This window comes from Chiroxiphia lanceolata, chromosome 2 (assembly GCF_009829145.1).
Source record: "Chiroxiphia lanceolata isolate bChiLan1 chromosome 2, bChiLan1.pri, whole genome shotgun sequence".
NCBI lineage: Eukaryota > Metazoa > Chordata > Aves > Passeriformes > Pipridae > Chiroxiphia > Chiroxiphia lanceolata.
The window spans coordinates 97,554,066-97,581,029 of record NC_045638.1 but is presented as its reverse complement, the minus strand read 5'-3'; the positions used below and the strand labels follow the sequence as shown (position 1 = coordinate 97,581,029).

The following is a 26,964-nucleotide window of genomic DNA, read 5'->3' as shown; positions in this document are numbered from 1 at the left end:
AATATCAATATGTACTTTCATATATGTTCCAAATAAAGTAAGAACAGAATCAGAACAGAACAGATGAAATATTGACTATATGAGGGAGAAAAAACATCACATTCTTTTTCCTTGTTGGAGGCACAACTTCATAAACAATAAGTCCCATGCAAGGTCAGAGGGAGAAGTAAAAGTGGTACTTACTGTTTTTGTAGCTTCTGCAGTCCAATCAACTGTTTCTCATGCTCCCAAGCCAGCTCCTTTTGCACTGACTGGATTCTCTGTGCTTTCTGTCTATCCAGCTCCTCAAAGATCCTATGGTCCATCTCATACTCCTGCAGAAAGATGGAAAACCCAGCATCACATTATCTTGGCTACTAGGTTTTGATAATAAATATTTTTGCCCAGGTACTTTAGTTCCATGCACATCAACACAATCCTTTATTTCAGAAGCTACTTGGATCTGTACAGAGAACCACATTTTTCTCCTATACTTCTTAATTGGCACAAATCATCAGCGGTGATTCAGAAGTTCCAGCAACTTAATCCAAAGGGTTGGACATCTTTGGCCCCAACATGATGGGCAGCAACATTTTAGAAGAAGGGGCCTCTAAAGTTAGATGGCACTCATAAAACCCAGATGTACCTCTCTGCGCAGCTGCATGTGCTTGGGCAACTCCTGATTCTTTTGAAGGAGAAAAACAAAGTCATGTCTCAGTGCAATTATCTCCTGTCTTTTCTTATTTTTCTTTTCTTCAGCTTCCTTCATTATCCGTTCAGACTCCTTTTTCTGCTTAACTTCCTCAATACTGAAAATGAATGAAAAAGGAAATAGTGTTATCTTAATGAAAGAGAGGAAAGATTACAGTTTATGTGACCTTTTAGATTTCCTTGACAGCCTTCAATTCCCAGTGAACTAAATGACTCTTACTGTAACTTAGAAAGGAATCATCTTCCTTCATATCTGTACATTCCTAGCATCAAGGGGCTTTGACCCTGTAGCCTGAAGTTAAGTATGTCCCACAGTAAGTATCATATTTGAATTACTGCCACAGAAAAGTATGGAGGGAAAGCATGAAAAAACTTTTTGTATAACAAAGAAATGACCCAAATTCAGATCAACAACTCTCTCCTCTAAGTAGGATAAAAGAAATATGTGGTGTGAGGAAAGAGCTACCAACACTTGAAAATCTCTTTCATCATTATCTAAGCATCTCTTACTTGTAGGCATCAGGATCTTCAATGTCTTCAGCAGCTTTCTCCTTCTCAAGACCAATCTGGAATAAAAATGTTGTCTTGTCTTTAAACAAGCAATAATAGCTTCAACAGACAATAAGGCTTTTATAAACATTAAGACAGAGCTCCCATTGCCTCTCACAAAACCAAAAGAAATCTTCATGTTCAATATTACTATATGGGCCTTAAATATCAGGTTTTAATGTTTCAAGAAGAAAAAGCAATGAAGCTGGCTTTTATATGTAAAAGAACTAATGAAACACAATTCTTAGGGACAGAGAACACAAATCCTATATCCTCCCCATCAACATTAACCATTTACATCATTGCTTGTCCTAACTTCACTCTGCCCCATAACATCTTTAGTTCTCCCAGACCCAATTCTCGTCTCCCCTCACTGGCACATTGACAAGAGTCAACATATCCTGGGCTAATTCCAAGTAACATGTGTAATTAATCTGGTTTGCTTTTGCTGACTGCTTAATGGGTTCACAATTATTAGCTGTGAAGTATGACAGATGGATGGACACTGCATTGCACAAGCCTCATTTCCCTAGGCAATTATGCTCTAAAAAAAGAGGGGGCCTATCACCCAACAATTTAGTTGTACTAAATTGATCTGTAATTTAACTCAATTAGCTTCAGATGATTTGTATTTCATTCTCTAAGAATCTCATTTAGTTTAATGAAGATAGAATTTCTAAAATCTTCCACATGACTTAAAATTAGAACAGATACTTAATGAAAATATACTTTGAAAAGGGAAAAACTCTATTAGGATGGTCATTAAGCAATGTTGCTAGCCTGAACAATAGAAATTGACCATAAGGATCTTTATATAGACCTACTTACATATTCAAAATTATAAAACTGCATATATGCTTTATAATTGTATATTAATCACTTCTTGTAGTACTGGAGCTAGCAATACTCTGATATCAAAGGTTCCAATCATTCACTTATAGAAAATAACTCCGAGTCTATTCTCAGTGCTGTATGTTCTTGTGATACTGGTAAAGAATTCCAACTAATCATGAACAATGTGGCTGAATGACCAAAATCACAATTTCCTCTGTCTCCATTGTCAAGCACCCTTCAAAATGTAGTTACCAACTAGTATTAACAGTATTTAAAAGTTGAATTTGTTCTATGGTGACACTTTCAGGATTTTTAAACTGCACTCAATGTATATCTACTGGAATATTAATTGCATGAAAGCACTTCTTTACTCAACAGGTCTCATTGCTTCTTTCAAGCTATATTTATTTAATTCAGATTTTCTAGGGATTTTTTAAAAATTCAATAAAGTCTGGACATTTTCAGTGGGGGAATTGACATCTCTTTTTTTGTGTATTATCAATACAACTGTTATTCCAGTGTCATCCGTTCAAATGTGCTAGAGATGATGAGCTCTGCAGTGATTACAGGACACCTGTAAACTCATTACTGTGAATGCTGTCCAAGAGTGAAAAAGCAACAGGATCAGCATCATGCTGTGCTATTTTGCAAGTGTAAAAAAGCCAACTTGTGAATTTTAGATGAATGGTACTAGATGCATGGAGAAACTACACATTTGGTATTCTCCAACATTATTTCTAGAATCCCCATCCAGAGCAGAATCATACTTTACAGGAATTAAACCTAAGAAAGTAAGAAGTATGACAAATCCTTGTGGTCCTTGCATTCTGGGAATTTTCATGATTACACCTCTGAGTGGGAAAACACTGGTAGAATATTACATATGAACAACATATACAATGTTTATTTAGAGAAAAACAAAAAACATTGAGAAGGAACAATACAGTCATAGTGCCTGTTTATTAGGGAACATTTTGCAAGAACTATTCTTCTAAATTGTTTGGAAAACCTCAGCTTTTGCTATGAAAGACCTATGATGTCAAATAATTGAACTTTGTTTTGCCCATCTACAGTACTTTCATACCAAAGAGGCCTAATTTAATGAAAGGGGGTAGCAACTTACCCTTGGAAAGGGGATTTCGGCTTTTCGCTCTAGGGGAACATCCTCCGTTGACAAGATGTCGAATGTAAAAATGTTTCCATCTCCACCACAGGTAATCAGAAACCTATCATCATAGCTAGAACAGATCCCCTGGATCTGGCCATCATCATTGTCATGTACATTGAGGGACCAGTATTTCTTCAGGGTATTCACTGAGAGGTCTTTCTTAGGGAGAGGATAAACACGCAGTGAGCCATCCTGCATCCCAAAAAACATCAGTGGACTGCTGGCACTGTCAAATAAGCAACGAGAAACAGAATAGCAGACAATTTGTAACAAGTAAGCTCAAAACATGATACTTGAAAAGAGCTAATCTAGGTTAATAAAAGTCACTTTCCCAAGTTTGGAAGCTGAGCGCAAAGTATTTGGATCATTTAAAGTACGTGTGATTCTGCTATAAAATTTTTTTCAGCTAACTGGTTGCTCAGGAATGTTCAAACATTTGCTATGCATCACGGAACTAGACTCAACCCTGAGTTGGACAGTGTAGCAGACACCAAGTTAAAAGCTAGAAAAGCAGCTTTTCCTCCCTGCTCCCAATTTAGTACAGATGGTGGTGAATGCAGCCAGCAGTACATTAATGCCTAACTAAAACTGCCTCCTTTGATGCAGAACATGCCTAGTCTTACAGGGAACCTAATTCTGGGAGTCTGAAAAGAATCCACTCTTTTTATTCATACAGTTCACAGACGTCCAGAGAAGCCTATATTCTTCACACAAAAGGGATGGACTGACCCCTCTGTGTTCTCCTTGAGGGCTCTTTGCTAACTATGAAAAAGAACTGCTGTTCTAGGGATCACTGTATGGAGGGACTTCTAATGGGTCACCTGGGGTTCTACAATCTAGGGTGTTTGAGTCCTAATCAGTACTTAATTAAAAATCAGACTTTTTCATCTTTGAAGGGCTTTTTAAATTATTCTCTCAGACACAAGACTCAGCTACGTCTATTAGGAATTTTAAGTGAAACTCAATGCCAGGAAAACCAGAGAGAGTTCCTGCATACTAGAGTTGAGCCACAATTAAAAAGGGACTAAGGAGTGTACACTCCTCCCTTCCAAGTTCAATTTCATCAAGCTTTATCACAGAGCTATCTGTTACATTACAGTGTTTTACCAGAAGGAGATTTGGTGAATGGGATTGTTGTCGGTGTCCGCAATAGGAATCACTTCAAAGGGTTCATCTTTCCTGTTTTCAGGGTCTTCTTCATGATCATGTGAGAATTCACAATGATAGAGAAATCCTGAGTCATACCCACCCTGAAGAAGAGGACCATAAAGAAAAGGTGACAAAAGAAAACTGAAGCAGCTCACCAGGTAAATGAAATTTTCAGAATGATTCTATGATACATTTGAAAATGTTACTTCCAAACACCTAAAGATCCTATTTATCCACAGACAAAAATCTGTCATGATCACTGGCATTACAAGCCATTCTACCAATATGTTAAGATTCTATCCTCTGCCTGTGAGGGAACAGCTTGGTCTTTGTGCCCATTCAAGCATCACCAACAGCGATACCTATTGGAAATTTACCAAACAAGCTGAATTGGAGTGACACTGCTGGTTTATTTCACAAAACCCACAGAAACTATTAAGTATGAAGGGAATTCAATGTCCTAGAGATGACAGGTTTCAAAAAGTCAGGTTTTTTATAAGGCAGTCATATGTGAAGGGAAGGTTGTCACATCATGCAATCCCATCAACACAAAGTAAAAACTGATTTACCAAGGAAAGCCAAAATTTTCCTGGTGTTGAATAAAAACCACAGAGGATGGGACTGGGTTCCTCTGGTATATAGAGAGGTGGCAATGGCTCTTCTTCGGGTTCCTTTTCAGGTTCTTGTTCTATCTCAAGTCCCATCTCCTTTTGCTCCTTTATCCATTGAAGCCTTGCCCTCTCCTTCTCTTTCTTTTTTTCCTCTCTCCGTGCAATCTCCTCTTCCAGCTATTACAACAAGCAGAGAAACACAGAGATATGAAACTACGGCACTGCATGCATCACTGACTGAAGGAGTCACAAATATAATCCAAGGTGGTCCTGGCATTATACATATGGAATATCTAGAGAAATCTCTTTTCTGTCAGCTAAGCAGAGATCAACCAGACTTCATGGGACTCTTCAGTGGAATGCCCCATTTCCCTTCTCTAAAGTATTTTAACTCATGGTCCTTTGAAACAGAAATAATTCTGTATGAGAAGCAGACTTCAACATGTCCTCAGAGAGATTATTCCAAATATTCACCACTATGCATACTCCTTCTGCAGAACTCCTAAGTCCTGTCCTCTGCCTGCTCAGAAGAAAGAAAAGTACTAGAAAGTTGAACTCAAATTCCGAAGACCTAGTGCATCACTGATGTAGAGAAAAAGAGAAAAGTAATGGACTTTACTTTTTCTTAACAACGAAGGGAAGATGTGCATAGTTATCAAATCTTATAAACTCCTTTTCCATTCAAGCCTACTGTAGCATAAACAAGTATCATTTTCTAAAACAGGATCTTCCTAAGAAGATATTAGATAGCAAATCATAATGAAAGGTCTGGAAGGGATCTCAAAAGAACATTGTTTTTCCCAAAAGCCCAAATCAGCAAAGCCTTAAATATTATCAGCTGATGTTTGTCTGATTTACCTTTTTAAAATCTCCTGCTCTGGGGACTCTACAGTCTAGGAAAACTAATTCAGTGCTTCACCACCCTTACTGTGAGAAATCTTCCCTTGCATCTTATCTAAAACATCTTTGTTGTAACTTATTAATTACTGATATATTTCTAGAGGAAAATTAGAGCAATTAATATTCTTTTTCTCTGCAGAAACCTTTTCAATTTTAAAGATTTATAGTGTCTCTCAACAATATTCTTCTCCTTAGATTAAAAAAAACCACTCAAAAACCCCTAAAAAGCAAACCCCAACAAAACTCCACAGACATTCTTTTAATCTTTCCTTTCATATGTATGCTTTGTGATCATTCTTGTAGATCTTCCCGGGAAAAAAAACCAAGAAATCTTCTCCTGAATACTGACTTCTTCCAAGTTATAACATGAAATGAAGCTTTGCCTGACATTCAATAATACAGCACTTTCAGTATGATGTATGTTCTATTTGAATAAACAAACAACAACTTCTAACTTTAATGCTGAAGCACAGCCACAAATGGACTTTACCTAGCCTTCCCTTTCAAAAGCTTAGCAAAAATCCGATGATGCAATACAGGGACTAGAAACCTTTTTGGGTAGTTTTTTCCTCTGGTACAACAAAGAACATGAAATTCTGCCACAGGAGAGTTTTTTACCTTGATTCGGGATTTGATACTATAAAAATGGAAGTATTGCATCGGCAGGTTTTTTATTTGATAGGTGGACACTGTATCCTGTTCCCCAGGGAGAGGGGCAGGAACCTGGACAGCAAAGCCATTCTCACAAAGGATGAGCAGTGTGCTCTTCTCCTGTATAAAAACACAAAAAATACAAATATAGGGCAGATGTATATATGAAATCAAGACTTATGAGAAAAAAAGTTAGTTAGCAGATGCATAGATACAAAGCCAAACTCCAGCCACTCTTAACTGTGCTCTTATTTAAATGGACACTTTTAAGTAGACATCAGAAATCAGTGAGCTTCTTTTATGCTATACGTGCTAGGGAAAGCTGAGGAATTGAAGAAGTCTTTGCCATGTACAAAGCAGTTATAATTCTGACATTGCTTAGCTTGGAAGCACCATGACGATATTTCGGGTGTTTGCTTAAATTAAAAGATAGATCTGACCCAACAGTTAGGAGCTGAGGTTTTGGGTTGATAATTGCATGAAATATCATATGTTTCTATACTAAATAAATCCTTTATATCTTCAAGACTTGGCTCAGAGTTTTGCCAAATGCTATCTAGCTTTGAGTTTGTTTGTTCTTTGATAATACATGCCAAGTCCTTTAAAATGTAAAAGTTAGGAAGAATAGGTGAGGGTAATAATTATTTAGAGTTTTGAGATTTTAAAAGACAAGTGTGTGTTTAGTTTCAATGTGGAGAACAGAGAGATAGGTTTATTTTATTTGATCCACTACTAAAAATGTGCAAAAAGGGCATATTAGAGTTGCTATGGAAACCTTAACCAGGACTGATATGGTTCTTCTTTCTATAAGATCTCAGTTTAAAAATGCATTCATTAAATGTAATGTATTTAATTACCAAGGTGCTTTTTAAAACACAAAAATAAGTAGTGTACCACTCAGATGCTTGTACTATGTTTAGCAGGTGTTCAGATCTAGCAATGGAGACCTGACACTGGTACACAAAACTACTCAGTCAGAATCTAACATATCCGAGATACAACAGGTGCTTTTTTAGTAAGTAGGAGTACCTCGTCTTGAAGGAAAGGGCTCAAAATGCAACTGTCATATTGAGATCTGTCACACCAGCAGTAAGACAGAATTTATACCAGTCCTTTTGCCAGCACAGTCTTCAGAAGTTGCAATGAACAAGCAGTAATACCAACACCTTGCCACTGTGCACCTGTATAGTGTATCTTGTCAGCATCTAAGTATAATGAACAGTCTCTTCTCTAAATAAGGATACTGGACCAACCAAAATTTCAGATGTTACCCTAACCCCACAATACTTTTTAAATATTAGCAAGAATCTATTTGGATATGTCCCTGATATGCTTCGAACACAGAATGTGAATTCCAAGAAGCATCCAAAATCTTTCTTAATGTGGTCCAAAAGCTTTGCAAAAGCCTGTTTTAACATGGGCAGGAGTCACAGGCAGTAACACTCAAATAACCTCTTTTGTTAAAGAAGACTAAGACCTTCCGAAAGATAAGGAACAAGATTGTTTCTTCAAGGCAGGAGCTCAAAAAGCATAGCAAAATCTTGTGGTTTGCATTATCCAAGGTCCAAAATACATCCAAAATGTCTGAACCAGTGATACTGCTACACAGAATCTATCTTTCATGTTGAAGCAGCATGACGAACAAAGCAGCAAAATATCTTTTGCATTTTCTATAGAGAACACAGCTAGAGTCATGGATCTTCATCTATTTTCATTGCAAGTTCTTTTCAAAATTATATTTTAACACTGTAGGGAAGGAAAGAAAGCAAACATGCAATACTCACATGAGAAGGTGGAGACCACTGTAATGCCTGTACAGGCCCAGGGACACAGATAAATCCAATTGGCTTGTATTCAACTTTAGCAGCAAAAAAGAAAACTGTTTTGTCTTTACTCTGAAGGAAAAAAAATAAAAAACAAAAATAAAGATGACAACTGAATCAAAGCTGACCAAAAATTCAAAAGACTGTAAGCACTTTGTGATAGAAACACATACTTCAAATTTTTTTGTTGGTACTTAGAATTGGATTCCCATGATGATTACTGTGAGGAAATAAAAATTCTGCCCACATTGCTCCAGGGCCATGAATGCACCCATAGCCCTTAATTGCTCTCATGGGCCTTCTCTGGCATCCCCAGTCATGTGCTTTCTGGCCATTGCTCTGGGAGTTCCTTTAAAGCTCAGGCTCAGGCCCGATTTTTCAGATAAGGCAGCACAAGCTGATTTCCCCAGATAACAAGAAAATCCAGAACTGGTGCATAGCATAATTCATGGCAGCTTAAATCCTACATTAAGTGAAATGCATGGCAATTCAGCTCAAGGAACATGTAACTGCAAATGCACTGCTCATGGCTGAGGACCAGCTTTTAAAAAGAGAGACCACATTAACTTGAAATCATCTCAAAGACTACCAGGCATGCTGACAAACCGACTGGCTGACCCTGTGGTAAGGCCAAGCAGTACTGGGTAGCAGCTGGAGTGCTGCCAAGGTGGTGTATAAAAGGACTTGCTTTTACTAATTCCAAGATCCTACTAAACTAATTCCAAAATGAACCAAATCCATCTTCAAAGGGGATTACAGAATTCACACTAAACAGTCCAGTAATTCACAAAATGAATTGTGTGAATTGCATGGTTGCTTTCCTTCAGAAAAACAGATGTGAGTGCAAACAGATCCTTCTCCCAGCAGTGCAGAGGACTACAACAAGCAATCCACAGCAGTAACAGAAGTATAACAAGTATAACTGCATTGTCGGTGAACAAACTTCACCTTATCTCTTTAAACAATCTCTACAGTTTTGGCTTAATAAAAATAACCAAAAGAAATTATACAAACCCCTGTGGCAAACACATCTCCATTTCGTTCATATGCCAAGGCTGTAACTGCAGCAGAATGAGGTTTGAAAGCCTGTTTCAGATTTATCTCTGCCTTCTCTGTACTGGCCTGTTCTGCACGACCAGGCAGTAGTTTGGGATCATAAACTTCAATTATGCGGACAACACCATCTTCAAACCCCACAGCAACTAGACCTCCTGCAGGATTTACCTTTAAGTGAAATGAAGAAAAAAAAATCACAGTGTACATCTGAGACCTTAGAAGAATCCATATGGCACATGCTCTTGTGTTTATCTGTAACTCATCTTACATACAAGTGCTGCTGAAGCACAAAGAACATTTCATACATGGGAAATGTTGTTTATTCTCTCTAATATGCTACTATAAAGGAAGGGAGAGGATTGGGAGTTATTTTTTGGGTTGGGTTGTGTTTTGGTTTTTTTTAACTGGTAACGTCATTGAGACTGGAAGTATTAATGAGGATGTGGTTGTAATGTCTGAAGAAGAGGTAATTCATACTGACATCAAGATATATCAGTAGCTTCTTACGGAAAAGAGTTGTAACTCAAAATGGAAGTATTATAGTACCCTGAATATAATATTGAGTATCAAATATAGGTATGATTTTTGAAGAGGTGAGGGGACGGGCGTGGGTCTGGCTGACTCCATGTAAAGTACAAGTGTCAACAGGGACAGCTACTTGAGATGGAAAATAGGAGTTTTTACCATAAGTCCTGTAGGTAAGCCAATTGCTACCAATTAAGACATTTGAATTGTGAGAGAGAAGGATTAGCAGAAACAGGCCTGTGTTTTAGCTGGATATAGCTGGACTTGCAGATTTAGCTGATATTAGCCATACATGATAGTGCCTTAAAGTCATTTACAAGCTGAGCCAGCTCCAGACATGGCACACTAGAAATGAGACCAGACATAGAATTGCTGTATGAAGAGGTAAATGTAAATGGATAGGTTTTATCCATTTGTCCAGATCCTGCTGAATGGCAGCACAACCCTTTGGAGTATCAGCCATTCCTCTTGATCTTGTATCATCTGCAAAGTTGTTAAGGGTGCATTCTGTTCCAGAGTCCAGGTAACTAATGAAGAATACTGGCACCCATAATGACCCCTAGGGAACACTGCTAAAGACTTGTCTCTAGCTGGATTTTGTGCTACTGATGCACCCCTTGGGGCCTGGCTATTTAGGCAGTTTTAAATCCATGTCACTGTTCACTTATCTAACATGTACATTGCTAGTGTGCCTATGAGGACATTATGGTATACAGATGCTCCAAAGTATGCTGGATTAAATTTTCTTAGATTAATAGCACAGATTTTCAGATACATTTGAGCACCTTAAGCTGGGTGTAAGTATCTAATGGGATTTTAAATGCAGTTAGGTAGACTAAGTACCCTTTGTTTCTCAGACTGTGTTTGGTAATAACTTTCATAGAACTGAGTCAGTTTTGTGATGCTGTACAATTTATTGTGGCAGACAGCTTACCTCTTGAACGTATAGGTCATCACCTAACAGCATCCCAGAAAGGCTGCATGGCCAGAATTGTATTTAAAAAGCACTCTCCCAGCGTAACCCTCACCTTAGAAATTCAAGTAAGTACTTTCCTCCTAAACTTGCTTATAATTAATCCACCAGGCTTGCTACATTTCCTCAAGAACATAACTAGACACTATTTTAATTAAAATTAGCAAATATGTCTAAAAGCGATAGACTCCACACTCCACAAATGATCAGTTCTGGCAACAGTTTTTTATGATTTATCTCCAAATGTTTGTGGATTGTCTGGGCTGTCATTTCAAAATGTGTTGACTAACTCGTGTTAATTGACAATTACCCTGCGTGGGTTAAATAGAAGCTGTCAGTCTACAAACTAAGACTACTTTGCAGACTGCACACTGACATCTGATTTTACAATCTCAGGAAAACACAAAGTAGGATACGTGATAATCCATAGTAAAGCCAAACTGTACACATACTATATACGTACATACTACTCCACAAAATTATATACATACTACTACAGTACATTCCACCATAGCCTAACAGTGACCTCTTTTATGTCTTGTTTGGTGAGCAGCTTTCTTGATGCTGGCAGGCTCATAGGCCCCTTTATGAATTTTTGTTAATATGCTAGCAAAAACTCACAACGTATGGTGCCCATGTCAGTGCTGTTCCTCCTTGTTTAAACTTAATTTCACTCAGTTCAATGTGGCTGCTGAAATCATAGATACGCACTGACCCTGTGTGGAAATAAGACAGTAAGAATTTCTTTCTTGCAATATCACTTACTGTATAACTTACAGGATTTATGGAGAACTGTCTATTTATTTGAATTAAAATCTGGATAGAATGTATTTTTTCTCTTTTGAGTAACAAAATGCCTGCCTGGACAGACATGACTGATGGTTACAGAGTACTACAGGTAGCACGGTGTTCATGAAGAAAACATATTCTTTCTTCGCTCTTTAACTTACACAGAAACAAGAGCTGTCGAGGTTAAGGATTGTAATAAGAAGTTCCATGCTGACCATCCACATGTAATTTTCAAGTAAGCACAGAACTGTGGCATACTGTAAGGAGTATCTGTACTGACAACATAGGAAAAGACGATATGCTACTACTTGGGATTGCCTAGGGAGGAAAACATTTAAAGGGAGGAAAACATTTAAATTAATGAAAATGGGAGATTGTCCACAGAAGATCCAGTTTCACCAGAGGTAAAATTCACAGATTCGCAGGCACACATTTTGGTTTGCATAAAATTCCATTCCAGCTGGCATATATCCAAAGTGTCATTTGCTCAACTGGTAGGAGTTTTGTCTTCAGGCTAGAAGACGTTGCATTGTAAAATACAGACAAATTACAAGATACTACTAACAAAAATTGAATTAAAAGACCTTGTAGCATTTTCTAAGCAGTGTAAATGACATTGATGACATTGTTAATGTTCTGACCAGTTGTTCTTCTTTCAAAGCACAAAAAAAGCTAACAGTGAGAGGCCTAAATGGTAATATTTATACAAGTTAAATAACTCTGTCTATAACTACATGTTATCTGTTGTTGAGAGCATAATAGTTACTGTATTTTCTAAGAAAGACACAAATATTAATATTCACAATGGCTTACATAATGCTAGAGGTGTATGTAATCCCTTACAAAACAAAAATCCCAACATTTATCAATCCAGAGTCTTGAATACTAGTGCTGTTATTCAAACCAGATGTCTCAAATTTTCAGACATTCCTTCAGAACAAACAGAATTTACAGTGTTTCCTATTAAAGTCTGTTGTTAAAATCCCACATTTTTAGGATGAAGCAGTCTTAGTGAATTGTTTCAAAACATTAATGATTTATTTGCTTCAACTATTAAAGAACTGTGTGGAAAGTGACTTTGCAAGAGCAAATACACAACTTCAGTATCAAACAGAACAGTTCCAAACCAAGCATCACTGCTCTTCGAAACCAAGAATGACAGTGGTATGAGAGGAAAGAAACAGTGCACTTACGGTCAAGAGCTGTGGTGGCCATAAGGTATGTAATGGGAGAGACACTAATGGCCTCAACCCTCCCAGAGTGAAAGGTACACAGGCACTCTGGATCATGGGTCTGCAGTGCAAAACAGAAAAAGAGGAATTCTGCTACATTCTACAGCTGCACTTACAAGGCAGTACCGGTCATTTCTGGCAAACTTGGAAAATCTAGGCAGGTGCTCTTTGTGTGAACAATATCTGGCAAGCACGAGATATCTATATGCAATTCCCTTTATTTTATTTAAATGTTCATAAGAAGATCATGAGCAAACTTAGCACAGGAACATTTTGTTCATTTAAAAAGTCCATCATTTTCTATGTGAATATAAAGTGGAATGCCTTCTGTTAAGTGGTTTCAGGCTTGGAATTAATGTTTTAAACAATGAGCTGTTGCTCTGAAGGCAAAGAAAATGCTCTCAAGTTTGAGCTTATGCTGCCTGGGAAATCATTCATCATCCAAGGAATTCTAGGTTTTGCTATACATTTTTTACATTAGTTTTTATAGTATGGTTTGTAAACCTTTATTTACCATAAAATTCTTGGAACACATTTTACTTTTCACAACAGAATTTTATTCCACTCACGGGGTTGTTCCCATTTATTTTAATATGCTCGGGAGCAAAAATTAAATGCCCCCTTTTTTCACCTGTGTCATCTATTTCTCCATCAAAAACATCTCCAGCAGTAACACTGGTTACCAGCAGGCTAAAACATGTCAAGTGTGTTTCATCTTCTCCTTGTTTTTTTTCTAGTTCTTTCTGTCATTTAGAGACAACAATAAGGATTGCTTCAAACACCTATTTAGATAGGCTATATCAACAGTCCTTCATTTCCTGCATCCGTGCAACTTTCAGTTAGCAGTTTATGCAAATAAAACTTCTTTAAAGTAGCTTGAATTTGGCAGCCAAAATTTCAGGAATCAAAAATCAAATTACTCTTTATAACCCTGCACAATCCTTATAATCAATTACACTTGAAATTTTTAACGAAAAAAAATATGTTTCAATCCTAAAATTTTCAACTGAGCAACTTCATAAAACACAAATTTTATTGCAGATGCAACCAGTATATTTAAAGGATGCAATAAGATATGGTTCCTATTACAAAGGAACTGAAAAAATCAGAAGAAAGAAAAAACAAGTTTACCATATTTGAAAAAGTCAAATCCAGCTTCCAGATTGCTCCATTTGTATCCTATAGAAGGAAAAACAAAACATGTAAATTGAATATTTTCAGAATCAATTTAGAAATAAAACTGCACACTTAAAAATTCCTTAACAAATATCACTGTGAAACAGAAATGACTAAATGTGATGATGTTGGTCCTATGCATCCCATCCATCAGATCAGGGTAATAGAACTTGGACAATACTTTTTGGCATTCTTCTATTCTTATGCAGTTCTGGCTCTGAAAGTTAGAGTCTCACATGTTACTATACACTAAAAATACAGCATAGCATAACATAGCATAATTCAGCTGGGAGGGACATACCAGGATCATCTAGTCCAACTACATGGCCACTTCAGGGCTGACCAAAAGTTAAAGCATATTATTAAGGGCACTGTTCTCTTAAATGCCTCTTAAACACTGACCGGCTTGGAACATAAACCACCTCTTTAGAAAGCCTGTTTCAGGGTTTGAAATAATAAAATTATATATCTGGGGGGAGAGAGAGACTGAGAGAGAGAGAGAATTTTCTATATATCCAGAAGAAGATTGAACTCTACCAAAAAGAAATGCATTGATTTGTAATGGACTCCTGCTGTTACCTAATATCACCTCCCCCATTCTGTGTTCCTCCACAGAGATATATGTACTTGAGTGCATCTTACCTGAGCATACCAAACAGTCTGTCCCTGGTCCTGAACTTTTGACATGAAATTCAGGCTGACATTCTTGCCAACACAAAGTTCATTCATAGGCTCCACCTCCAGTAACCCTGTCTCATCCACAGAATCAGCACCATCTATTACCTCAAAGTTCCACACCTTCATGGAATTGGAAGCATTTAAAAAAAAAAAAACAAAACAAAACAAAAAAAACAGAACAAAAAAAACCCAATACTTTTTTTTGTAAGACCACGTTGTTTCATACACAACTGATACAGAAATTCAAACTTATAAGAAAGCAAAATCACTGCTTTGAATATAACTTAGAACAGTGACAGTAGCTTAAATTCAGCCCTGGCCCTAGCAGAGCTATACGTGGCAGCTTCAGAACTATAGAGAGTAAATGATATTTGTGGGCTCTCGGTGTTGCTGAGGCAGCATAAAAGAATGGGAAATATAACACATCCATGTTCTGCTCTGTGGGATAAGGACAGTATGTTTATAATCAAGTGAATTTTTCTAATGGGGTAATACCAATTTATAAAACACAACAACGACAACAAAAACTCTAGGGCGTTTGAAACCATCCACTGTCTATAACAGTCAGTTTTCCATTGATTATCTGGGTCATTTCACACACCAGCAGAAGACCCATCATGTCTTCCCTTAAAGAGCAGGCAAAGAAAATCGTTAGTTAATTTCTGTGTAATTTTAGCGTTAATAATCTGAGCTTTCAAATACTCAGAAAATTAATTTCAAATATTCCTGTAGTTTATTATTTATTTTCTAAATAACACCACATGTATTGACAGTCCTGAAAATTTTAAAGAATGACAAAAACTACATGTGAAAAAAATGTTAGAATGCAGGCAAGAACAAAACTGTTAGAGAACAGCTGAAAATCACTTTGATTTACTAAAGTAAAAGGTGATTTATTTATTATTGTTAAACGGGGAACACTTTGTGAATGTTGTCCAATTCAAACATACACTGTGGAGATGTGCTCCTATTTTGTTTGGTTTAAAAATTCATTTTCAGGAACTACACTTCAAAATTTCCTCCAGAAACCTGGCAAAGGAAATATGTAACCTTTACCTGTTGACCATATATTTGCATACCTAAAGACAGAGCAGAAGGAAAACTCACCCGAATGAACCCATCTTTTCCAACACTGATAAGTTCTCCCTCCTCAAGAACTAACTGGTTGACAGGGCCATGGTGACAGGGCTGGCGTCCCTCTCGACAGAGCTCTACTTTAATGAGGCCCCCTTCCCAAAGCAGCAAGTTGCCCCACTCAGTTCCTGAGACAACCTTCAATGCAGATGAAGATAAGCACATAAGCATGTGCACTTACTTGTGCAGAAATACTGGCAAGAACCCAGTTCACATTTGTGCCTTCCTTCCATGAAAGCATTAAATCAATAGCAATGCACAGATATTCGCGAGAGAAAATGTAAGGGGTGAGAAGGTTCAACCTTTTAGCAATGTGACATAATTTGCATGCACTGAAATGGTTAAAGATTAGGACTAACAGTCTTTGTATTTCTGTAAACTATTGTTTTCACTACTCCATTAGAAGACCCTCAGTTCTAAGCCAACAGAGATCTTTAATCTGTGAATTGCAGCACTAACCGTATTTTTCAATTATTATAAAGCCAGACAGGTTTGGGGTTAATTAATGGCAATATTATATGATCAAAACAAGGGTCTAATATTATATTATCATCGTGGCTCTAATTCAAATCACTTTGAATCAAATAGTAACTCTCCAATTTATGTAGTAAACTTTATATCAAAGCCTAAGAGAGAACATAAAATCTTTTTCTTTTTGTCATTTTTTCTTACTTACCTTCCCATCGGGGAGCTCCACAAAACCTAAAATGTCGGACACTGCTGTTTTTCCAAACCTGCCCAAAGCTCCTTGTAACTTGAGACCAGTTAATGTGAGAGCCATCTTCCAGAACCTGAGTATAGAAAAAATATCCCTCTCTGATAAGATTTCTTACACACTCTCCAGTCCCTCTTAGATATTTCAATACTGCTATTAAGGTTGTTCATTTATCACTATTTTTCACAGGAGAACTTGTGTTTTTTCTTTTGAAAATGAAATAAAGCTTTGTAACTACTAACTAATATTTCCCTATACAACGCCTATGAAAAAGCTAGGAAGAGCATTTGGAATGGGCAGAATGAAGATTAAATTACAATTTAAAATTAAGAAGTGTAAAATCAACTGCTACATCTTTCTAGCTACAACCCATACATATAGTTAGGGATACCTATTTTATTCTTGCTGTCTCCAGTGTACGATGCTCAGCCTTGTAAATCTAAGGGACTAAGGTCTTCACCAAATGTCATGTAAGTACTCTCGTGGACTTGAACTGTACTATAAAACCTTACCAAGCCAAAGGTTTTATCCTAGGTCTTAATAGTTCTTTTTTTAAGTTACTGCATTACAGAAAAATTAACATCTACTGCAATTAGGGATCGTACACTGTGTGTGCAGAAGACATTACCTCTAAGATAGTGTTGGAAATTGAAATTTGAGACCACATTTGGGTGAAAGGTCATGTTTATCATGTCATAAAAGCTGTGTCAGAGTTTATTCATAGCATTTTAGCTCAAAAGAAAGTTTACAGGAGAGTTTGTTTTGTCAGATTTCCATAAATAATGGATTCTAAACCATATTTGCTCTGGGTCTAAATAAGTAGTTTGCTATTTCAGACCCAGCTTGCAACTCCACTATAAAGCAAATCACAGATTTTGATCCGATTCCTCTGTTAAAATTCCAAGAAAGTTTAGATGCATTACAATTTTAAAGGTATCATTTTTATTACAATAGAATCCCATTCATATCTTAAGTCTCTGCTGTGTTAACATTGAGTACTAGATAAAACTCTTGTTTTGTGTTCTGTATTTAAGTTGTTGTTTATTTTTTATTACAAAAGGATCCATGAACTTATCAGAGAAGGGAAGAATACCTTTGGTAAGCCTTCCTTGGAGGCTTTTGGTGGGATCAGAGGGTTTCTGATGGTTGACTTGGCAACCAGCTCTAACGGCTGCCCAAACAGCAGATGACTTTGCAAAAGGTAGAAAGCCCAGAAGGCACAGAAGGCATATATGCTATGTTACCAGCTAGAAGACATGTATATGTAAATATTTTTATTACTTCTCCCCAGTGCTTGTTGAAATTACAAGAATGGAGCCAGTGGTACTGACACTTAACATCAAGCATTGCCCTTTTTGGACACTGAAGGTGTTAAAAGGCTTGTTTGACTCCCTGAAGGATTTGAACTTCCCCATTTTTGTAATTGTAATGCCCAGGTAAAATAGCATTCCTCATTGGTCCATGTTTGCCAATGATACATTCCTGTTAGTCATCTTCTATATATTATGACTTCAGAGGTGATATGTATTAATCCTAATCAGCAAACTTACTTGATGTGTCCTGATCCAGATGTAGTTAGATGCTCTTCATTCTCAGCAGAAAATCTGACCTTGTAAACATCCTGTGCAAAAGCTTTTGACCTCAACACAATCTCTTCTTGTTTCCAGTCCCAAATAGTCAGCATGTAGTCAGGGCTGCTCCCAACAGTGGCCAACAAACTGCCAGCACGGTTGAAATCACCAAAAACATAGGCTTTCTCTGTTCCACCTGAAGAAATGTACAACCTCAATACATATGCACAGGAAAGAGGTAGAAACAATATGAAAATCTACTCATAAGGAGCTCAACTTTCACTGCAATTATTTTTTTCAATAGTTAATAGCTCTTGATTGGCTATCTCTACCAAATAAAAGTTTCCTCCCATGCAATAATGAAAAAGCTTGAAACCAGTGTTTTCTATTCTTGCTGTGAAGGATTTAAACATTGTATTTCCTTCTAAACTTCAAGTGACCCACTACTCCATCTGCTGAGATCTATAAACACTAGCCCGTCTGTGTAAAATGAAAATAGAACTTCTTACACTACCTTGAAGTATTCTGTAGGGCCTCAGTGAAGGATATTTGTAGATGATAAGGTTTGGCTTCTTTCCTTTTTCTCCTACTGCAAAGTACTGCTTAGTAGGGTGTGCCTTGAAAAAGCAAAAGTCCTGTTGCATGCTGTAATGACACCTTTGTCTCCATCCTGCTAGTTATTGAGTTATTGTATTTTTCTCACTTAGTAGTCTAAACATACTGCCATAAATTCTAGGTTGCATTTTTCTGTGCATTTATTCTGAACAGCTGCTAATCTATTGGTCAATATAAGAATGAAGCCACTATGCACACAAAATGGTGTATTGCACATATATGCACATATGACAAACTGTGAAATAACTTGCTTTATGATGCATTCTTTTACTATTCCTACCTCACTCAACCCTCGCTAGCTAATCTTTCCATAGCAGCATTTGTGTCAGCAGCCATTTAATTCTGCAGCCATCAACTTCAGCAGACAGCTGCAGAAAACCCATCCTGAATGACACTATTCTGAAGATGTAAAAATGTACACTTATTCCCCAGAAAAGGCTGCTTACAATGAAGTAGAACAGTCTGAGGCTGGTAGTCTGAAAGCCTTGCTCATGTGAAATAAAACTGAGAGATGGTAGAGCTTTCACAGGGGAAGGTGCTTCAAATTCAGAGATAGCACTTGAAAGTTCAAGCTCTTGGTAAGTTCACTAGAGTGAAACCAGATACTTTTTCTCTTCACTTGTATAGGAACTTGATCTTCTAAATTTTAATACTAGTATCACTATGACTAGGACAGATTAAGTGTTAAAAAATAAGAGTTGTTATGAGCCAAAAGGTTTAAACAAGAAATTAAATTAATTAAAATGAAATCAATTTTATTTTATTAATTAAAATTAATCCCAGCTGGCACTTGTCAGTTTTTTTAGGTACCTGAGCCTAGGATTGAGGTGTGCAGATATTTATCCTCTGCCAATTATATTGATGGGACAAGTAGCCTACATTGCATGGTTCACACACTCCTCTAATCAATACTACACTTTCTTACATATATGCATGTGCAGCTGTAGAAATCTCCCATATCTGGCAACCAAACAAACATTTTTTTTCCTAGAAAGTGACCAGCATTCTAAAGCAAGAAACAAGAGCCATACTGCAATAAATCCAATTCCACCACCACTGCTGCTCCGGAGATATCTCTGAGATTTAGTTTTCAGATCCTGGATCACCAGCTGGTTGCCTGCTATATACAGCAGTTTTTGGCTATCCATCATCTGCAGGTTTACGGTTCTGGTAGACTCATATCCAAAAGAATATCTGGGAACAGTCCAATAAGGAAAAGATTAGACACTGCCTTTCTAGAAAAGTTTACTAAGTGGATAGGAATGCTTAAACCGAAACTGAAATGGGAATACTGAAACTAGTGACTAAAAGCCTGATGGCAGGAGATAGTTTTCTTCAGTATACAGTGAAAAAATATATTATGCCTCTATAAGTGAGAGGAAGGCACAAGTGAAGGCCTTCTAAAGTTCACATTCCATCCTTTCATCTCTACTACAGGCCACATCTCTTGCTTCTGCTGGATCCTTTGGAGCCGCAAGGAATGCATATTCTATCCGTGTTCTCTTTTCAAACAAATGTGAGAGATGTGCATCAGATTACTAGAAACTGTTCTACAATAGGCAGATGTAGACAAGGGAAAATCCAGTCTTCAGCAGCAACTGAATCATGTTTGCAGAGAAAACCACCAGCACATACGGAAGTCATGTATCATATCCTATTTGACCATACCTAGCACAGGATTTATTGTAGCTCTTAATTGATGGGCATCATTTCCTTCATTCTACCAGTTTAGATCTTCTGAGCACCAGACTACAAATCTACCTGGTTTCTTTCCCACTTCCCCCTTAGTAGTTCTGTGAGGAACTATGAGCTACACAACAGCTCTTCTGCCCTCCCCTCAGTTTCCTGTGTGCCTACACAGAAAGGGAGAGCTTTGCAGTGGACATTCTTATGCTAGTCTTCTGCCTGGTCACATTAGCTTGTCCATGATCTAGTTCTACAGAAGTACTTATGATAGTAAGCACTTTGTCTAGTAAGAAATGTTTATGAGATCAAGACAATGTTTAAGATTAAATTCACCCAGAACCATAACTGGTCAGGATTCTTACCTGGGTCTCAACCAAAGGCATTCCACTAATACCACATAGGCTATTTCAAATCTGACAATTTTAAGAGCACATATTAAATATCATTAGCTTTGAATTTGCACAAACTCAGCAGAAAGGATACTTAAGAGTAAGGAGGTTAATGGGTATCTCAGAGTCTTCAGTGACAAATGGTCGTGAACGTATATCTTCATAATTATAGCAGAAGGTTTCCGAGAGTTTCCTTTTTACCTCCTCAGGTTGTTTTTCCGAGGGTACTTCACTCTTCCCTTGGTCTTCTGACTCACCTTCGGCATCTCAGAAGTGGGAACATAATGGAAATTTATAGTCAGCATAAATTTTATGTTCCTTGCTGATATTTGCACCTAACCTCAAAAGGGGAGGAGTCACACATCCTTTGCCTTCTTTGACAGAGCATGGCTCAAAACAGGGGTGCCTTATCTTAGTAACTACTGGTCCTGGGACGATCTGTAACAAATTCTCTCTCTGGCAGAAAAATTCTGAGACTGTTTTAAGAACAGTGATTTTAAAACTTAAAGACTTACCAAAGCAGCTCAGTTGAGGTTTGCTTTAGGTCTCAGCTTTAGAAACCAAATAAATTTTAGAGTGTCTCTTTTCAACAGCTATTGAATGCACATTGTCGTACAAAACAATTAGTAAAACTACATATAACACGCCACAAGATGACACCATTGTCCTCAAAAAGGCACACTGATAATATGTGACCCAGGGTAGTTCTTTGCTGGATTGCAATGCACAGTGCCATCAACTTGACTTCCAACTAGTGGTAAGCATTTGTTGAAAGTAGTTTCCAGTTGGATATCTCAGGACAAATCCTCATTATCTGTTTTGTAAGCTTTTCATGCTGTCCTCACCTTTTTCTCTCCTAGGTGTTCCATGAAAAACAGCCAAAGGGATCAGAGACCAGCCATGGGAAAGAGCAAAGTTAAGCCAACTGAAGGAGAGTAGAGAAGCTCAGTCACTGTAACTTGATGGCACTGGCTGAGACGCTGTTCATAATAGTTAACAGTGAAAAAAATGAAAACTAGAAAGTACTGGGGTTTTTAAGTTTGTGCCAACATCTCCTCAGTGGACAGCAGTACTCAGCAATGCTCTCAGTGTCTGACTCAACTTGCTCCACTTCCTCCTGCTCCTCTGCAGTTGGTGATTCCTTTGGAACACTATTTTTGTTTTCTTCTGCAAAGTATAATTGGGATCACTCTCCTAGGTATGAATTTCTTGGTCTTCTTTGCTCACACATGCCATGTTAAATAAATACATAGGTCTGCAGTAGTAAAAAAATCCCATCTGTCCAACAATGGACTTCCTGCTGTTAGCATTAAGTGTAGGGAGAAGCTTGTTTCCAAAAAACAGTAATTTAAAACTTAGGGGAAGGAAAGAAATACATCCTATAACAAGAAAAAAGGTATAACAGAAAGATCAAACAAATGCCAAAAGTAACGCGGCAATACATAAAAAAAATTCTTCCAAAGCGGATTTTGTTATCCATGCTACCTAGATGTTGTATGTTAGATGACACACAGGACATCTGAAATAGACACTGGACAGGCATTTCAAGATGAAAAAGACATTAAAAAGAGAAATACAGGCCTCTGGCTGAAAGAGTCTGGTGGAGTCAACAACCTTATTGCAGTATTAGCTACAGAGACAGGCCTAAGCAACAAAAACTTTTAGGGGAAGGACTTTGTGAGCTGAGGGACAGCAGCAACTGCAGGTACAGTGGTTAGCCCAGAACTTCACTTTGACCAGAGTCAAAATAAAATTGGGCAACACCAAGAACAGAAACTGGAGATGAACACTTACTACTAAGGAAACAGTCAGTGGTGGGAGAAGACAGAAGGTACTGTGGGTTTGGTATTGAAATCACTATATAATGGGCAGAAATACTCACGGACACCACTAGGATCTTCCTGTTCATCTTCTGTTGGTTCCTCATCATCTCCCTCCTGTTCCCTTGGAAAAGATGGCATGTCCTCTGTATCTGGTGGTGGCGAGGAGGAACCTTTACAATTTTTGCATTCATCTGTCATTTAGACTATTTTCATTTCCTCTCCAATGCTTTGAGATTCCCAAAGATAATATTTGCATTCTGTCTGTACACAAACATGGATAACCCAAAGATATGTCTTACTTTGTAAAGTGAATTAATTGGTTCAGGTTTCAGGACGCCAGGCTTTGCATACAGTTCTATAGAAAGACTTTTATCTAAATACTGTGAACTGATTTAAACTGATTTAAATGTTTTGGGCTTCTCTTTAATATATTGTGTGGGGAGATCTGTTTTTGAGACAACAAGACTATTCCTTCACCTTTCTGATGGACTTCACTAAACTATCAGGATGTAGACATTCTGAGAGTATCTAATATCTCGAATGGAAAAGCAAGAGAGATGAATCTTTAAGAAAAAAATCATCTTTTCTTCAACACATTCTATAATAATAGAAAATTAATTTAAGAAGTTAACACAATTTTAGAAAATCTGAAAATTTTAAACAGCTTAATAACACCTCCCCACACATGATTTTTCACCTTTCAGACTACCACTTTCACAGTGCTACAATTTCACTAGTTACTATTATCCTCTGGAGTGGAAAATGTCCAAATTTTTCATTTAAAAACCCAAAATATTGACCATTTTTATAAAAGTCTCAGAAAGAAGCAAAAAAAGCATAAGGATTGCTCTTATGCTAATTTTGTTCTACCTTCTGATTTCAAAGGTGTTCTCCGTTTTCAAATAAAACACCTTAAAATGAACATTGGAGCAATTTTTTACAGATATTACAGTTATAAACTATCAGAAATCAGAAAATTCAGAAGTTGAATGTAAAGAAACCTAAATATTCAGAATATGAAATATAGGCAGGATGCAAGCAAATCTCTCTTTATTTGTAAGCATGACTTTGATAACAAGGAAAAGTTCCTAAATATGCATTTTCTGTTTCTGGGTTTCGGTCAGAATCCATTTGGGAAAAGATATTTAGAGGAATTTCAGACTTTTCAGATATTTCAGGAAAGGCAATATGCCCAAACATAATGACATCCTATAGAAGGTCAATGAGGATAAAGAAATATGGTAGATATGTCGTTCTTGTCATTAGATATCCAATCTTCATCTAAGGATTCTGAGTCTCTGCCAGAGTCTGACTTTCCTGCATTATTTCACTTAAAAATTATGAATGAGCTTTTATCCCTCAGCAGTGCTGACAAAAACTTGAAAATAGACATTCAGAAAGTTTTGCATTTAGAAAACAAATGAAAACAATTGCAATATATCTCAATATATTTAAATGAAATTAATGAGTTTTTAATGGGGTACCAAAACTGATATCACTGAAGTTGAAGAAATAGTTGTAGACTATTTGCATAAATATATAGCAGAGTGTTCAGAGACCTGAATTCTAATTCCAAACCCAGTAATGACGTGTACAATTTGTATCAGCCATTTCACCTCTGGCTGTCTCAGTTATCTCCTGTGAAAAATGAGATAATAATACTTACCCATCTTAGCAAAGTGTTTTGATATCCATAGAGAAAAGAGCTATAAAATTTCAAATTATTGTAGCTAATTAGAAATCATTTATCTTCTAAAAATTAAGAATATCATAGTTTTCATTATAAATTAATTCCTATCTGGAAAATGCTTTAGGCTGAAAGAGGGTATGAACATTTCCGCCTGCATTGATATCTGGGTTCTAGTTAAAGAAATCTATTGCAATGTCCATTGTGCATACTACTGTGATAGCGTTCAAGCACTGTGCCAAAACAAACTTTGAATTTAAAGACTCAGAGGAGGTTCAAGGGGGTAACATGTCTACTTTGGCTGCAGATTGTGGGTTTCATGAGGTGGCTGATCCAGAAAATTTATGTGCGGGTTCACCGTGCTGAAAACACGTATTTCTCTGAGTGTTGATTTTCCTCTCCTGTATGTTTTTTTTTTTAAATAGATTTCCTAAATCAGAAAGAATTAAGGGTTTTGGTACTGAAAACTGAGACAGTGGCAAGTAGAACTGGTGTGACAAATCTAGTGGGGAAAAAACAAGTTAGCAGTTAGAATTTTTCTGCCAACACCTGACCAGGGCAGTATATTTTTCCTTCATTCCTAGTAAATCAAGACACTGACTTGAAACGCTGTACCAGATCCACATCAGTTCCACCATTTATAAGAACTCAATCAGGAGCGAATTCCGGTTTTCCTTGTTTCAGTGGCCGGTGCTGCAAACTGTGAATTTCAGCAAAGCTTCATTTTCTTTCAAATTGCCTTTCTCTCAGCTTGTGTTCTCAAAGGCCACAGAATGGAGAAATGTGTTCATTCTGGTATATGCTTTCAGTTATTTCAAAACTAAAATGTTTCTGGCAATTTTGCTCCCACACAGAATCCCTACATATGGGAGCTTCTCAAATATTCTCATCTCAGACAACTGTCTCATTTATTCAAATACAGCATAATTAAATGAAATGGGTGTTTATTTGGTAACACATAAACAAATTCAGTGAGATGACACCACTTTCTTTCTAGTTTGTCGTCCTACACTTTTCATCTTTCCAGAAAAAAAGATGTTTAAATGTGTAAGCCTCATAAATGCAGTTCTTGCTTTCATAAACCCTGTGACTGATGCTTCAATTGCATAAAATACATCAAATTAAATAATGATCAAAATGCAGCCTATAGTTTTACTGTAGAAACAGAACATATCTAATAGTTATTTTAAGCTGTCTCTGCCCTACTATTAAGCAAGTGTGCTTAAAAGGCATCACTTTTACATGTACAGAAGAGTTATAGTTCTGTCCACTAATCCAGGATATGTAGAAATAGGGAACTATTAATGCTGAACATAACTACAATGCTATTAGTACCAGCAACAAGCAAGAGATTAAAAATTAATCTCTACATGGTGCTACTTCTTCAGGATTTTATTTTTTGTTTCACCCTAAAATATGCCATTTTTTGTAGAAAAGCTTTGGCCACTGGAGGGCTTTGAAAAAAAAAAAAAAAGACACTTGGTCTTTCTTTCAGGAGAGATTGTCTTATGTATCACTCCTTTGTCTTTATTCCACATGAAGGAATTCAGTTTGTCCCAGGACTTCCAATCCTGACTCCTCTTAGCATTGCACTGTGATCCTTAAAGGCTCTTTCTGACCAGGTGGTAACACTGGCCTAAAATATGGCTGCAAAATTTGGCTGTCATGAGGGGTGTCTGCCAAGAGGACTGCATACTAATCACCTCTTCCAGGATGAGGCATCTTCTTCAAGCCTAGCTCTGCTTTGGATGTGTCAGATTTCTCCCCATCTGCCAAGTCCTGCTCGTTTAACTCACTTTCAAATAAAGTCTCCTGTCTCCTCAGCACTTTTTTTTCTGAATCTTCCATTTCTTTATGAAAAACAGCAGACCAGTGAAAAACTCTCTTAGCATTCCTTTTAGCCTTCAGACCACATCAGAGTCCATCAGCAATTTATTGGGCTGCCGATGAGCACCAAATGTGCAAGCAGGAGAGTTCTGCAAAATTTTTTTGAGTTCACTCAAAAAATATTGAAGTCTTTTAGTGCTTATACACACTAAGAAAAATATCTAAGTGTAAATCAGGCATAGCTAACCAGTGCTGTCTGTTAATCATTATCCATCAGCATTACTACAGAATTAGTAATGAAAGTCAGTTTTAGGCAAGCAACCTAAGATCCCAAGGAAAAAAATTCTGTATGAGAGAATATTGCTGTCTCTTTTACAACAGCTAGAAGACTTGAGAGCAAGAGAATAAGAGAAGACATCAATTCTCACAACAGCGAAGTCTATAAATTATTTACTAGTCAGAGACTGAGACAGCAAGGAAAAAGCTACAAAGCTGGATCTAGACACACTGTCTTTACTATAGCCCCATTGTCTCTTTTTCCCCCCATCAGAGAGAGAAAACAAGTAGATGGAGAGCCCTGCTTAGAAGCTCACTATTGCTATGTTGCAGACATGCAGAATATTTTTTTATAAAATTAGGAGAAATAAAATCTAACTCTAATTTCCAATTTACATCTAAAGTAGCCCTCTCTATGATCCACATATCCTAGCTCT

General features: G+C 37.1%; 1 protein-coding gene across 3 annotated transcripts in view; it reads right to left on the bottom strand.

Annotated features, from left to right (window-relative positions):
- The window catches only part of CFAP44 (cilia and flagella associated protein 44), a 42,890-nt gene that overhangs the window by 15,346 nt on the left and 580 nt on the right, over positions 1-26,964 (bottom strand). The window contains exons 2-21 of one of the 3 annotated variants that reach the window (XM_032678796.1): positions 22,797-22,886; positions 21,009-21,171; positions 19,871-20,033; positions 18,739-18,841; positions 18,204-18,420; positions 16,615-16,729; positions 15,912-16,076; positions 14,769-14,924; positions 14,082-14,129; positions 12,912-13,011; positions 11,551-11,645; positions 9,390-9,599; positions 8,337-8,447; positions 6,520-6,672; positions 4,960-5,178; positions 4,349-4,491; positions 3,197-3,467; positions 1,201-1,256; positions 626-788; positions 184-314 (exon numbers count right to left, since the gene is read on the bottom strand). In XM_032678796.1, coding sequence (XP_032534687.1) covers positions 184-314; positions 626-788; positions 1,201-1,256; positions 3,197-3,467; positions 4,349-4,491; positions 4,960-5,178; positions 6,520-6,672; positions 8,337-8,447; positions 9,390-9,599; positions 11,551-11,645; positions 12,912-13,011; positions 14,082-14,129; positions 14,769-14,924; positions 15,912-16,076; positions 16,615-16,729; positions 18,204-18,420; positions 18,739-18,841; positions 19,871-20,033; positions 21,009-21,171; positions 22,797-22,875 — 2,861 coding nt within the window. In that variant the 5' untranslated portion in view covers positions 22,876-22,886. Of the gene's footprint in view, positions 1-183; positions 315-625; positions 789-1,200; positions 1,257-3,196; positions 3,468-4,348; positions 4,492-4,959; positions 5,179-6,519; positions 6,673-8,336; positions 8,448-9,389; positions 9,600-11,550; positions 11,646-12,911; positions 13,012-14,081; positions 14,130-14,768; positions 14,925-15,911; positions 16,077-16,614; positions 16,730-18,203; positions 18,421-18,738; positions 18,842-18,945; positions 18,967-19,870; positions 20,034-21,008; positions 21,172-22,796; positions 22,887-26,964 lie in introns of those variants that run through there. The other 2 variants (XM_032678797.1, XM_032678798.1) reach the window with 2 other exon arrangements.